At 50.0% G+C, this 15,281-nt stretch overlaps 4 protein-coding genes across 4 annotated transcripts; 2 read left to right on the forward strand and 2 right to left on the reverse strand.

Annotated features, from left to right (window-relative positions):
* The first annotated feature begins 467 nt into the window (after positions 1–467).
* Positions 468–2,165, forward strand: ASPBRDRAFT_37840 (multidomain presynaptic cytomatrix related protein). Its single transcript, XM_067623809.1, has 7 exons — positions 468–670; positions 716–791; positions 847–856; positions 906–1,099; positions 1,146–1,202; positions 1,257–1,943; positions 1,992–2,165. The coding sequence occupies exons 1-7, from the start codon at positions 581–583 to the stop codon at positions 2,129–2,131; spliced, it is 1,254 nt and encodes a 417-aa protein (XP_067482786.1). The 5' UTR covers positions 468–580; the 3' UTR covers positions 2,132–2,165.
* A 2,586-nt stretch (positions 2,166–4,751) lies between these two features.
* On the reverse strand, positions 4,752–6,221 carry ASPBRDRAFT_191766 (uncharacterized protein; the record flags this gene model as incomplete). The annotated part of the gene is made up of 6 exons (XM_067620403.1): positions 4,752–5,234; positions 5,307–5,604; positions 5,658–5,719; positions 5,772–5,924; positions 5,994–6,060; positions 6,130–6,221. 6 exons carry the CDS (start codon positions 6,219–6,221, stop codon positions 4,752–4,754), a joined length of 1,155 nt encoding a protein of 384 aa, XP_067482787.1.
* Positions 6,222–8,673: 2,452 nt separating this feature from the next.
* Positions 8,674–10,278, forward strand: ASPBRDRAFT_117469 (uncharacterized protein; the record flags this gene model as incomplete). The annotated part of the gene is made up of 2 exons (XM_067617097.1): positions 8,674–9,090; positions 9,151–10,278. 2 exons carry the CDS (start codon positions 8,674–8,676, stop codon positions 10,276–10,278), a joined length of 1,545 nt encoding a protein of 514 aa, XP_067482788.1.
* Positions 10,279–11,588: 1,310 nt separating this feature from the next.
* On the reverse strand, positions 11,589–13,262 carry ASPBRDRAFT_51284 (uncharacterized protein; the record flags this gene model as incomplete). The annotated part of the gene is made up of 1 exon (XM_067626698.1): positions 11,589–13,262. One exon carries the CDS (start codon positions 13,260–13,262, stop codon positions 11,589–11,591), a length of 1,674 nt encoding a protein of 557 aa, XP_067482789.1.
* Between the last annotated feature and the right edge of the window lie 2,019 nt (positions 13,263–15,281).

Genomic DNA, 15,281 nt, shown 5'->3' on the forward strand with positions numbered 1-15,281 from the left:
AGATATCTGCTTCCAAAGATTTGGTAGAGATTTTATTGGTTATAGATTCTTCTTTGACGAATTGATATATTCAATTTCTTCCAAGGTTATTTGAAATAAATGATAATTATTTATATTCAGGTTAAGTTATAGACTTGAGATTAATATTGCTAGAATAATCTGTCTGTTGAATTTATAGGTCGTCTGTTTCACGGAGATAAGAGACGATAGAGAGGCCTGATGTATTAGGCCAATATGAGAGTCTGGTAGGCAAGTTATCGATAAGGCTGTCTCACCCCAAATAGGAAAGACAACCTCGTGATCGACTGTCACGTGAGTAGCTGATAGAGCTGTGGCATTAGGGTGGAAATAGCGATACCCAGGCTATACCGCAGTCTGGATAGCTGAACTGTTATCGCGACGCACCGACCCGACGGTGGAGGCGTGACACCTCGTTAATCCTCCGCATTCATCACATCCAACCCGCCCTCAACTATCAAGCTCCTACGTAACAGCAAAGCTCCGTTTATTCCTTTAATGGTTGATGTGTACCGTCTGGATAATCTAAGTAGTTTCACGTACACACATACGAGCCAGCGCAATGACTTCCTTCAATCAGTCTGGCGACACCAAGTTCACCGTGTTTATTCGCCTTCCCTTCCCCAGGGGGGACTTTGTGGATCCTCCTCCGGTAAGTGCCGCTAGTCAACTGATCTCCATTGTACTGACCAGACAGGTGGAATGGAACGCTGCCAAAGACCAGGCTCTTTGGAATATTCTCTCGCGCCCTTCCAAGGGAGATGATTTAGACTGTAATGATGTGCCTGATGATCTTGATGACGTCCACACAAGCTGACAGTATCACAGGGAAAGCACTGTATGGTAGGCCATATCGAGCATTGAATCATCACTGATCAACTCTGCAGGGCAGATCACTTCGATGTGACACTGCAGTTTCTTCTTCAACAGGCAGCATGGCTCTACGACCGACAGCTGTCACAGGTACGTGCGCAGATGAGCCGAGTACCCACCACACAGTCGAATTCTACATCTCCTGCTCCTGGTTCGGTGTCGGGTAGCACGGCGCTGGGTCAACAGACAAAGGGTGTCACCAATGCAGGTGAGTGCTCTCCGATAATGCCTTTGAGTCTTCTGACAACCCAAAGGCCCTCGAGCTCCGTCACGCCTATTATCGCAGCAGAAAGATACTCTTCCACAGCGTGGCAAGTCTATCCGGCCTGTGCCTGTATCTTGTACTAATCGTACCGACTGTTCAGCTCCCATTCCTCGACGCACCAGCTCAACAACCACCGTCAATCAAGTCAAAACTGCGCGTGAACCAGTCCGTAACGATACTCCAGTTGCAGAGCCAAGACGAGAAAGCTATGCTGGCCGACCATCTGCCGGCAAACGGGAGCAAGCTGCAGCGCCTTCGGCTCCGAAATCCCCCCCTCTTGAGGATGACACAACTTCTAGTTCATCCGAGTCTGAATCCGACGACGACAACGGGTTTGGCAGTCGTCGTGGTCTGAGATTCAAGCCCCCATTCGGCAAATTCTCCACGCATAGGGCCAGCCTGAGGTACGACGACGAGGATGAGGACGAGTCCCCTGCTTTCCTGCCAGAGCCAGAAAGGAGGTCCCACGAAGCGTCTAGGCAGGATCTCAACGCTACGTTGAGGATGGACGCTGAGGATGCTTCTGAGTCACACCGACGTCCTTCAGCGCAGACGATATCCCGAACCTCAGTCACGACTGAATCTTCCGCAAGCTCTGCTAGTTCCGGAATCCCGGTTGCACATCCACAATCCGACAGACGCCGACGGTTGAATCAAAGCGGAGGACCCTTGAGTCCCAGGAGGACCGGGGAACTGGCCCACTTTAGTCCACGACAGTCGATGGCGTTGAGGAGAGAGGCGAGCGATGGGACGCCGAGTATGGGGAGCAGCTTCAGTGACCTAGATGGTGAGATTGTCTGCTGTCTCTATGAATGCATACTAACACTTCGCTTAGATGCGAGCGTCACGCAGTCGGCACTCGAGGAAGCACTCTTGAGCAACATCCAGCACGGCGGAATGGCCAGTCGCATGAGCACAATCAGCCAGGCGATCCGTAGTCGATATCTAGGACGGACGGAGGATCGGTTTTCGTAGTTGCAGTGGTGCGGTACGATTATGAACAGCGGGATAGTTTAGTTTTCGTTAAGATTGAAATGTTATTTGATTCTTCATGATTCGATGCATGCTTGTGGTCACATTATAGAGGTACAGTGCATACTGAACGATGGCGTTTGCCATTGTAGCCACGATTGGTACTATCTCAGCTCGGGTAATATATTCTTGTCAGACCAGGGGATATACTCGACCCAACCACAGCAACCATATTGAGACTTCATAGTAGAATGGAGTCATAGAAGCTCTATGTAGTAACTGGAGACATGCGTAATATGAATCCGCTCATTTGTCCACCATTTTAGTATCAAGATAGGATTCATAGGCAGATACACTCTTATCTGTCAATACCGATCCGTGTACAAGACTAGAAGGACATGGGCGAATTGAAGACCAAAATTCGACCAAAGGATATAAAATATATCCTAGAAGTAGAGATCAGTTATATATATTCATCTTGCATCTAAATTTTGTCTCCTGACCGCACGAGCAGAAGTTGGTGACCAGTCAAGTCGCCCTCCGATGAAGACCTAGCATCTCCAGTCACAATAAAATCTTCTAATAGAATCTCAGCATCTAACTTAACTACATCTTTAAATAAAATCATGTATATATCCCCATAAAGCAGGTAACCATAACAATGCCGTCCCATCCGTGTCTGAACAACAAACAACAAACTAACCGCACACACATAGGCAGCACCAAACCACGACTACTACTAAACTAACTAACAACCACACTAAACCCAAACCAACCCAACGCAACCCATCCTCAAATACCACACACCATCACCTCTAGAGTCTAGATACCAAGTACCAAGCCACTACTATCGTCTTGACCGCTAAGCTCGCCCGCCAAGTAGTTCAATTCCTTCCAATCTTCTATATTACCACCCACTGCACTAGCCAGCAAATCTACCATTTACCGACCGATCTAAAATCTCACCACTATCACCACACCCCTGTCGCAGTTCGCCTTCGCTTAAGTGCCGTGCAAGAAATAAGCCATTAGCCAAGAAGATAATATTTCGCAAGGATAATATACCGACTACCGAGGTATTTAGTTCCCCTGCAGTAGTAGGGTCTACCTAACATTACTTAGTAGTTCGTGTCGTGTTCGGGTACTAGGAACTAAGTTCACTACTCTTCCTACCACTACCAGGGATTAAAAAAACTTTCTACTGCTCTGGGAATTTGTCATAGAGTTGTCTTTTGTCTTACTGGGTTGCATTCATTTATCCCACTATCCCACTACCACACCACCTGAAAATAAACAGCATGTAGCCTTGTGATTGACTAGTACTGAGTCCTACGGACCAATGACCGAGTTCATAATGAAATCAGATAGTGGTACAGTTTACAGCGCAGCAATAGCCTGAACTGACTATTATAAAGTTTGTAGAAAAGAAAAGAAAAGGAAAAAAAAAAGTTAGTTATCATCGGGTCAAGCCGACCAGTTTTATATTAGTGCAACCCGTGTGCGTGGTTTGTGTTTTGTGCAGCAAACCAAACAATCTACTAACTAAATACGCACTAACCAACAACCAACTAGCTAACTAATTAGCTTTTTATGTTTCACCGGTTCAACTCCGGAGTAGACTGACTGCTAAGTACCTTGGAAGCTGAAAGACTAATTGATACTATGTATCTATCTGCCGTTGTGATGTTCCGCGATGTCTGTTAAAACTTAAACTGAGTAAGGTCATGCCATATTTGGAATCAAAATAAGCCTTTTCAGCGCATCGCCAAGGTTCCTTGGGAACTGTCTTTGCCAAGTGGTGTCAAGAGTGGCTCTGTAGCCGACCCGAACTACGACCCGCTCCGGCTTGGCAGACTGGAAACTTTCAGCTGCGCCAGTGCACATTCCATTTCTTTCAGGGGGACATGCACAGCCTCGGTCATTCACACATCATTAAGTATAATATTGTAGGGTCATCAAATCTATATCTATATACAAGAAACATAGGGAAATTATACATGAAGATGTTCGTCTCTTTCTCCCGCATCGGAAAGAAAGGGAGGGAAATGAGGGAAATTGAGGGGGTAGCCGCAGCACCGACCAAATCCTCGTGGCCGGCCGATTGCTAAAGTTCACATCCCCGGGCTCGGCCGGGGATGTGTGTGAGCCTGCCTCGGCTCCGTGCCTGAAGGTCCTTTCCTAACAGGCAGCTCTAGTTCATACATTACGTGTACTACCGTCCCTGATGGGGGACGGTGGACACCGTAGTGTAGTTGATTACCTAAATCCGACGGCTGTGGCTGGACGGGTAGCGGTGACGGTGGAACTGATCTGCCGTTCACTTGCTCAAAGGGATCGGAGACATTCAATGAAACGTGGATACGGCCCCCCCGCGTGGTGTTTGGATGATCGGAGCCCCAGTGGTGATGGGAGACGTCACTGTGGTTCAGATACAGTGAGATGGTGGGCAATTGCGCCGCACGAACTCTTCGCGATCGCTGGAGCCTGAAGGGGTTCAAACCCTGCATCGAGAAAAGCAGGGGGTTTGTTCAGGGGTCATGTCTCCGCGACCAGGAGAAGAAGGAGGAACTCAAGGTCAAAGCGACTCTATGAAGACGATCCATGGGGGAAGATCATGACCTGATCAGTTCTTCTGAATGACAATCTCGGTTGTCTTCCTGATAATGAAATCATCCTGTCCATGCGCCTGCGCCCAATCGGTATTGTCGCTCCCAGTCGATGCAGTCGACTTGTTGGTGACATGTCCCCCCACCCCACCCAATTCAATAATATTCTCTTCGCTTTCCGTGCGAGTAATGCCGTCCGCGCGTCCAGTCCGCGTATCGTAAATGGTCGGCATGTTGCGAGTCGACCGCGAATTGCCCACCCCGGATTTCCACCGGGCATGCGAAGCCTGGTCGGTTCCATACTGAGCTTCGTTGTATCGGCCTTTGTTGGTGTATTGGCTCGTTCGCAGGAACGTGAGTGTCGATCGCGCAAGGCTCCAAACGAACGGCAAGTTCGTCACGTACATGCCGATCGACGCCTCTCGCAGGTACCAGAACTGGTAGCTATCGTCGTAGATATCGTGGAACGTGAAGTATTTGGAAATAATGGCACAAACGATCTGAGGGGGCCGAAACCATGCAAGTTAGCAAATAGTCTGGGGGCCAAAGCTGGATTAGGCAGGAAAACATACCACCACGATACCCATGGAGAAGACCACAATCACGGGTAACTTGGTCTTCCAAGGCATTTTGGCGCGGATGAACATGGGCAGGATCACGCAGAGAATGAAAATATCCGAACTGATGTTGAAGACGCATTGCACCACTTCGTAGCGGAAGTAGGTGCTGCATTCTTTATGCGGTGGCGGGAGGGTCCAATATCCGGACAGGGGGCGACAGTTCAGGAATAGCACCAGCTCCGTGGTGATCCAGCCGACCAGGGTGTATCCCGCGATGATTTTGACCAGGCGGTGCTGCCATAAGTTCGACCTAGTAGATGCTCGTCAGCAGAGGCTTAGTGTTGGTTTTCAGAGTGCACCTACGTCAGTCGGAAGTGCACCAACAGCATACAAGCCTTGAGGGAATAGATGGTGCAGAGCTGGCACTGTATGAACATCGGTTAGGCCATATCATCTATGAGTGAGGAGCAAACATACATTCTCTGAGGCGAACTCGATCTTGGAACCTCTGACCCTTGCCGCAATCTCGGATTTTGAAAAGGTGTAGTACAAACTCGGAGGATCATACAGATTACTACCTCCTCCTTCGATGATCTGGATATTGGTAACTGCGAATGCCGTATAGAATCCCTGCGACCACAAACACAGTGTGTTAGCGCATCGCTAGTTGTATGACATCGTGCACTGCACGCAACCTACCACAGCGACCACCATGAGATAATCTTCGACTTGGAGCCTAAATCCCAGTCGCTTGTAGCGGGCAAACCTGTATTATTGTTACTGACATTGCCCCCGACGCATCGACCATCTATGGACAACCAAGGGCAGTACATACAATCTCACCAGGAACAGCAGAATCGCGATGCTGTACATGATCCAGGTCTGTACGACCAGATCATGCGGACTGCCGCCACCATCATTGGCCATGATGAGTTTTCTATGGGAGCGCAACAAGAAACAGCAGGGTCATGGTCGCAAGGGAACTGTGTTTTGAATCTAAACGTACGGGGTTGGCTGTTTATGAACTTCTAGAACTTAGCAATCTATTCAGTACCAAACTTAGCTTTCAGCTAATTAGGGCTATGGATTGGAATATTGATCGGGTAGGAGTTAACTACTAGTAGCTTTTCTCCTTCCTCTGGTTCATGTGGCCTCTTCACCCTTGAGTGGCGGCACGAGGGGTAAATTGGGACGGCCGAGTGGTTTTTAGTTATGGGGCATAACGCGCCATCAACAACAACGCTGAATAATTTTCATTTATTTGCAGGATTCGAATCCTTGCTTAGACTTTGCAAAGCCATGCATAAACTAGAAAATTCTGCACAAAGTCTATTTGTCACAGCCGAAGGACCCGGAACACGAGGTAAGATAGATAACTACTAGACTCAATTGTACACTACACACATATTGTTTCCCAAAGATGGAAAGCACACTCTATACTAGTCGTGAGGTCCTTGCTCATGTCTCGAATAGCGCCAGCCACAAGGCTGGGTGAACACCCATCGATTCGGAAATTCTCCGGCGCTTGGAAAAGCGGGTTTTGCGTTTCGACTTACAACGTGGAATGGAACCTCATCAGGAGATGAACGGGGTTCTCCGACTAAGCTTCGGCTACGTAGAGTGCACCCACTGTGATGGCCAGTCAGATGCAACAGAATGCACCAGTAGGCCAGCTTGCCACGTACAATTGTGTTTCCTGCTCTCTTTTCTTTGCTATGAGGTAGATGGCAAATCGAAGGCCTGTCTGTGATAGCGGATTTGCCGAGTCATAAATTAAATGCGTGGCCATCCTCCACTCTCAACGACTACCGGTGCAGGATTCCAGCTGGTCTCAGGGTGGAGGAATAGATTTAGTGCCGTTCGTAGACCATCGCGGAGCTTCGGAAGACGGAGGAGACTTTGGCCTGGTTAGGCTTTTCTTCGGCCTTCCAACGGAGGGTAGTTCATAGTGCAGCTCCGTGACTCAATGACTACGCTTTTATGATGGAATCCGTAGCTTATCTCCGAAAAGTGTTCCTGAGTCTAGAGTAGCTGCCCAGCTACGGCGTATTCGTATACATTGTCTTGCGGAAATCAAGTTCGTAATGCAGCCACGAAGGAGGATGAAAGGCTAGAAGTTTGAGGGTCGACTGATGAGCTAGGCTAGACTACTGCGTAAACGGTACCGTGCTACCGTGTTGAGACCCAGGCTAGAGGCGTGGGGAGCTGGATCATGGAGAGGAACGGACCAGGTAGACTCAGACTCTCTTTCTCAGTAGTCAGTCGACGGTCTCGAAAGAAAGACGGAATGGCGGCTAGACCTTCCGCCTGGCCAAGCGGGGCACGTGCTCCACTTGGATCGTGATAAGGACGGGCCATGCACTGCTTGGGGACATAGTCAAGACTGCCTCGGAGCCAGTTAATATCGAGTCCTGGCAATAACAGTTCCGCTTAATCAAGGCATTAATATACAGCTTGCACCAGAGGTAGATAGCTGAAACGCCTTCGCAGCCGAAGATGCTGGAGCCTAGACTAGAACTAGCTGGAATCCATCAGCCCATGTCCTTAACTAACTTCTCCGTAGAGGAATTGCCCCTGGGCGGTGGAGGGATCCGGCAGAATATTAGTCCCCCAAAAAGGGCATTTGGCTAACCCCAAGAAAGCTTAGTGGGAGTCATGTCATCAACTGCAAATCAGAAGAGGCACCGGGAGAACTGGAAAGGGAAAGCCACGGACAATGAAGGAGATAAGCCTTCCAGATCAAGGTAACAATCGCGGCATAATCTTCACGACCCATGTTCAGACCCTTTCTGGTTCATCCATGGCGAGGATCATGACCCAGGGAACCCCAACCTAATCACAATACGCATTAGATAGGGAGTGACTAGATCGGAGAGTAGTACGGAGTGGTCAGAGGAAATGAATTAATCTCGTTGCTTGAACCGCTAAGCACTGCGGGTGCTCGAGCCAAGCAAGGATGCTGCCGCGCGGGTCCTGTCATTGGTGGATGACTGACTCTTTGTGGCCAAAACCATGAGGAAAAAAGTTGTAAAATTTCCCAAATAATAAAAATCAAAACGGCGAAGCCCGAGTAGCCTGCAGATGAGCACGAGGAGTTGTTCTCCGCCAACAACATCCCATCTTCGCCGGATCCAACTCTACCTTAGCTTAGTCCCTGCTCTAGTGCCAACTGCGACGGGGGCAAAACTCCTCTGGATCCCCCATCCGACCGTGAATTTTCTTTCCCGCCATGCCGCGGAGCTTGCATTAAATCCGCGTAGATTCTCTTCAACGGCTGCGTTTCGCTCTTTGAAACTTGCGGGCTCAACCTTTTTTTTTCCCTCTTCCTGAGATACCCCTCCTGCGCCAGTTCGCAGACCCTGCTATCACTATATCCGGCATGGCTGATCCCATGCGCGACGAGGAGAAAGGCCCTCGCGCCACTCCGGCCGTAGAATCGGTATCGTCTCCCTCGGAAGCTGGGAAAGAAATGGCCTCTTTCCCTTCGTCAGGGAATGCCTGGACGAGGTTCAACGCTCGCATCCAATCCATCAAATTCCTCGAAAGCCGCGGTATCGAACGTGTTCCGGAGTCCGAGCGCCACGATATCTCCGCGTCCAGTTACATGCAAATGGCCCTGCTCTGGTTCAGTACCAGCATCACCGCCAACAACATCGCCATCGGAATGTATGGGCCACTGGACTATTCTCTGAGTTTCGTGGACTCGGCGCTTTGTGCGGTATTCGGTGCTTTTCTGGGTGCGGCCGGTGTGGCGTATATGGGAACCTTTGGACCGCAGAGTGGTAATCGAACAATGGTAAGCCACGTCCGGGTCACACGCTGTGGAAGATCAGAGTACTAACCACAGAATTGATAGGTCGTCGCGAGATATTTCATGGGTTACTACCCGAGTAAGATCGCTTGTCTGCTGAACATCATCATCATGTTGGGTTATGGAATGATCGACTGCCTCGTGGGTGGCCAGGTGCTGTCCGCGGTGGCTGATGGCGGGTTGACGGTGGTGGTGGGAATCATCATCATCGCCGTCATCACGTGGATTGTCGTGGTGTTTGGTATGGCGCCCTTCCACGTGTACGAGCGATGGGCCTGGGTGCCTCAACTCATCGCCATCTTCGTCCTGGTCGGCAGTGCCGGCCCGAAATTCGACACCAACATCTCCTCCACCGGCGACACCCAGACCATCAACGCCAACCGGCTCACCTTCTTCTCGCTCTGTCTGTCCAGTTCGGTGGCCTGGGCCCCTGCTGGCGCCGATTTCTTCGTTTACTTTCCGCCCACCACCTCGAAATGGAAGACGTTCACCCTCACGTTCTTCGGTCTCGGCCTGGCCCTCTCTTTTGCGAACCTCATGGGCGTCGGCCTCGCAAGTGGCACGCTCACCAACCCATCCTGGGCGGAGGCCTACGATACCTCTGCGGGAGCTCTCATCATCGCCGGCTATGACGGCCTCGGCGGATTCGGCAAGTTCCTGGGCGTTATCGTCGCCCTGGGGCTGATCGCCAACAACATTCCTGGAACCTACTCTGCCACCCTGGGCTTCCAGATCATGGGTCGCCACCTCGGCAGCCTGCCCCGATGGTTCCTCTCCTGCGTCGGTGTGATCATCTACACGGCGTGCGCCCTGGGTGGCCGGAACCACCTCTACGATATCTTCGAGAACTTCCTCGCCTTGATGGGTTACTGGGTCACCATCTATCTGACCATCGCCTTGGAGGAACACCTCATCTTCCGCCGCACCCGTGGTTTCGACTGGGATGCCTGGGCGGACCGGTCCCGGTTGCCCCTCGGCCTGGCTGCTCTGGCTGCGTTCTTGATCGGATGGGCGGGTGCGATCGTCTGCATGGACCAGATCTGGTATGTTGGCCCGATTGCCCGCATGGTTGGCTCGGACGGCGCGGACCTGGGTATCTGGGTGGGTGTGTCCTGGGCGATGCTGGTGTTTCCGCCTCTGCGGTGGTTGGAGCTGAAGAAGATTGGTCGGTAATAGTCTGCATTATTATTTTGCAGTCAAAATAGAGATAGAGGGGGGAACGTGTATCCTTCTGTTTGAGACATGAGGGACGATGAAGATGTATGTCTAATTGATGCTATATAACGGATTCTTCCGAAAGTTAATGTGTTATGCTATGAGCAATCTACCGATTCGATTCAACAGACTCCAAATACAGCGGCGTAAGATAGTAGATACTAACACATTTAGCTGTCTTCCTACCCTTGTACGCAAGTATTTAATATTCGCCTCCATATCATACGATAGACATTGAGAATGCGACCATGCAGTACATGCCAATAAGCCATATTCGAGAATCTAGTCCAGCAACATCGGGAGACGCAGACGAAGACTGATTATTGGGGAACATCCAAGTCACATACCACATCTATATCACGTACCAAGAGATGCTTTAATAACCCAAATCTAATCATTAGCTTCGACATGGAACGTTCCTGACACTCCATCGTAAAGTCTCGGTCAATGAAATGAGTTGTGTATTCAACTTATCGTACCATCCTGCCAACAGTGACTATCAAGAACAGGAAATCACAAGGGCTCTTCAAGATTACAGTCAGAAGATCCCAATGCAGCATAATCGACACTTTATCCCTCCTGATGTGATGGGATTAGTCGTCGACAAGTACTCGAGGACAGACCGTAGACTCACTAGCGGAGATCCCGTGCCCGGCGGACGGAGAGCAGATTGCTAGGGTGGGAGCGGAGTGGAAGGGTGTCAGGGAAACAGGGGGAGGAGCGGAAAGACGGCAAGGAGACAGGGAGCGGAGGCGAGCACACCCCATGACTTGATAGCTGCAGTGGTGGCTAGGCAGGATCAGGAAGATGCACAGGCCCGCTCAGGCCTACAAACCCACAAGGGACTGCCCCAATGCCCCAATCAGGCTAAGGTGAGGCCCACAGAATGCCATGCAAGTGGTCTCGGGAGATAACTGTGGTGCCTATGCAGAGTACCATCAAGGCTACAAGATTGCATCAGAAGACCAGTGAGATGCATAGCGGTTCTGAATGTAGCATCGGCGTTTGATTCGGGATTCAAGGCAGATGAGCTAGCCAGGTGACCGAATGCATTCTACCTTTATCTTATGCATCTAGAGCGGACTGAAAATATGCTACGATAATATCAATTTGATTTCATAATAGTCCATCTGCAACCCTCACCGCCATCATTCTGGGTGTGACACTTGCGAAACATCAAATCATCATCAACTGAGCAGTAGAACAGTACCAAAGAACAAAAATCATGAATCATGTTTTGTACCTGCAAATGCATGCACAACGGTCCCTTACTTCAACCGATGCGAGACGTAATAACGTCCGACAGCCAAGTTATCTCTGCCGCATTCCACCAAGATGTCGTACTGACGGATGAGCCATGCAAGGTGCGAGTTGTACAATTCACGTGAAGATGCATAAACACCACGGTCAAGACAAGCTAGGATCTCGTAGGTAGCGCCCATGGCTAGATCATCAAAGTTCTTGTGTGGATTGCCCCATTCACATTTTCCAGCAGCCAGGCCTTGCCATGGCGGAAGAGACTGATTGCATTTGACGTCGGTGGTGCTAGACACATCGGATGCTCCGTTACAGCCATCAGGAAGCAACTGGGCAAAGGCTGCTCGCAGTGCCGCACGGAATCCGCCGACAGGCGGAGTATCTGGCGAGGGAATCTCGTCAAATGAGCAAGGGATGTAAGTGTCATCCAACGGAATCTCAGTATCACACGCCTGCGAAATGACCCAGTAGCAATACCGTGCACTGTAGAGGTACACGAACTCCATGATCAAGATAGCGAAGAGGGGACCAGGAGCTTCACGAGCGATCCGAGCATTGGCAAGGAGACAGCCACGGAACATTCGAGCACAGATAATGGGCCCGTCCCAAGTGCCTACGGCCCAGCAGAAGTTAAGTGCTCTGCCCGACTTCTGGTCATTCACATAATCGAAGATGTCGTTTGAGAAAACAGTTCCCCAAGCAGTAGCACGGGTCCCAAAGATAGAGATTGGATCTAGAGCTTTGATGCAGTCAAGAAACGACGGAAGAGTCGAGTCGTATAGCCTGGCGAGAAATAAGGTCGAGATAGGGGGGATGGACGAGTAGGGCGGCGATTTGGTGTCCATCGTGCAGCAATGGTAGCTGAACAGTACGCGCTCGAAAATGTCTGGGCGAGGTCCGCTTAACAGTTTTTCGGCTGCAAGTAATGGACCAGCTAGGTTTGGGAGGTGAGCCCACTGTCCTCCCTGATCGCAAACACTGAGCTCGTCCGCATATGGCAGGCCATGGTAGAAGGCGCAAACAGCACGAGCCTCTTCAGTCATCGCTTCCGGGCTGGTGAGGGCCATGTAGAAGAGCCCGCTGAGTCCTCCAGTAGACAGATTGCTGACTCGGAGGTTACCCAGTCCTGTCATGGCGCTGACTTGGTTGAACCTACTGGCTGGGTCTATGGACCGAGTGACAGCGACGCAGGGATCAAACGAAGCTCCAGATGCTCGTGAGATGATGATACCCAGAGCCTCTTTCATCCAGGTGGGATGGAAGATTCCCGCAGACCGGATGCTCGAAAGAGGCGCACAGACAGCCGCTGGGAGTGAGAGTAAGGGATGGTCATCACCGGTCATGACCTCGGTTGCGTTCTCTGGGGTGAACCATCCAAATGAGTTCGCAATGGAGCTATCATCGCCCTTTTCGGGTGCCGACACATGTTCTTCCTGCTCAACCGGCTCGTTGAGGATGGCCCGAGCCATATGGAGCCAAATACGCATGGCAGGTGTACTGGGAGATGCAGCATGCTTAGCGAGAACTCGCTTAAGTTCAGCCAGACAGTGAAAGCGGGGTGTGTGGCAGATGCCATCAACGGTCAGAGCATCATCGGTTGGATTATGATAGGTAGCACTAGGTGGCACGGGAAAGTAATCGGCTTTGGTGGCAGCAGAGAACCTCTCTTGAGTTTGGGTAGTCATGACTGCAGCAGGAGATTAGAGGCAGATATAGTGTCGTGTCTTTCTAATGTCCTTTGGAATTGAAGAGTTGAGGATGGAGGATTCCTATCTAAAGGCAGAGGGAGGTCTGCATATAAATAATGATCCGTGTCTAGGGAAGGCGCAATGCGATATCCCCTTTCGTACAGAGGTCTTGAATACGTCGTTGGCTCAATACTATATCCCCTTTAGTACAGAGGGCTTGAATACGACGTTGGCTCTCGCCAAAATCTAGAGTCGACAACACAAAGTAGGGATCGTCGAGAGTAGCGTAGATTAACCTCTCGCTTCCCAGATAAGTTCCTCGCATTGACCAGCGTCCACTGAATAGGAACGCAAAGCCGTGTCACTGATAATCAGGGATGGGTATCTCCACAACTTCCCTTGCCGATGGTAATTAATTCGTCTTCATCAGGGACGGCGTAGTATCATTTTTCGAAGTCACCCTCTTTCGGCTACATAGATGATGGGATGGGTGATGGCAGTGTATGTTTGATATCCTAGTAATAAGATGTTGATACATGACTAAGAAAGCGTCATAACTAGTTCATTAACCGGCAATATTCCATTCTCGGGGATCTGCATGCTGATTTTCCCGGATCATTGCATGATGCTCGAGGACACCCCGGAGTAATCACGCGAGCCAATGATCGTCGGTAGCACTGCTGTTAATGCAAAGCCGCCGTTGATCTTTTGACGTTTAACGGATCTGCCCCTTACGATCTGCATGGTCAGGCAGTATTGAATGTACCCATAGATGCGAAAGGACTGGGCACAACGTACTCTTGTTCGGAGGATCATTCCATGTACTTTCTTGTTTTACCCGACCCTCCTGTGCTCGAGGAATTTCGGTCTTATCCAATGGTGTGGGCGGAAGTCTATCGTGCCACGGTAGGGGAACCATGGGGTTGTATTGAAGGAGGTCCATGCAAGCAGGCTACTGATTCAGGTAGGAATAGGTCTGGGCATGTTTATGAATCAGACAGGAGTACTGCTAAGCGAGTATATCAATGATAGTATTGACTCCATGACTATTTTAGTTCGTTATCTCATGAAAAATGCCTCATGCTGATCATGAGGACACTTCACTTGTGAAACCAATGGTGGGAATCGCCTTCCACCCGCGAGGGTTGAACAGTGAAAGTAGGCATCAAGCACCTCATGGAGATAGCTCGAGTGGCACAGTTAGTAAGGGGGTCTGGTTCCCGAACAAGGTATATTAGAAGTTGTCTGATGTTTTGTATGAAATGGCGTAGAAAATCAGGGAAGATGGTATCTGAGATTGAAAGTTACCATCCTTCCAGGCTCACCAATCAACCAGATTGCGCTGGAAGTCCTTTTCTTGGTCTGAGAAGTCAGGAACATGTCGACAAGAATGCTTTTAGAGCGGTAAGCATCCGGTTTGTGGAGAGTCTTATCATAGCATAGAAGTATGACTTATTCTACGTGTAAAGCGTTTGCCATTGACGTAGGAGCACCAGTCCACTTGAGGAGATACGCAGTTATCGACTGTCCGTGAACGAGACCCCGTTTTGACAGTCTTTGGCGCACGCCCCCAATGTATAGCACGTAGTCTGTCATAGTATAGCACTGGTTGGTGACGTAGGAATCCCAGTGAGTATATACACTCCTGTCGCAGTGCCGACGTAAAGAATTCCGGCAACCTACCTCGTCACGAAAAAAAGGGTGTGTAAGTTGGGATAAACACCTCGAATGAATTAGTGGCCGCTGGTGTTGCCGTTTTTGGTCGTGATATAGTTCGTCCCTTTTCTGCTATAGCGTCCTCTCCCATTTGTAGCCAAGGTCGTTACTCTTGAAGGCCAGTGTTCTTAGTATTTATGATAGCATGGTGGAAAGGCGCGTAGATTCTCTGGGGTGTAATTATCTGTATCCACTCTTGTGTAGGTTAGCGAACACTGCGTATGGCTACGCTCCTTGTTCATCCAAACCTGGGGACTGTCAGAGTCTCCGGAATAAGGTCACTCTCGGGATGCTGTAAAT

This window comes from Aspergillus brasiliensis (genome assembly GCF_001889945.1).
Source record: "Aspergillus brasiliensis CBS 101740 unplaced genomic scaffold ASPBRscaffold_2, whole genome shotgun sequence".
NCBI classification, from domain to species: domain Eukaryota; kingdom Fungi; phylum Ascomycota; class Eurotiomycetes; order Eurotiales; family Aspergillaceae; genus Aspergillus; species Aspergillus brasiliensis.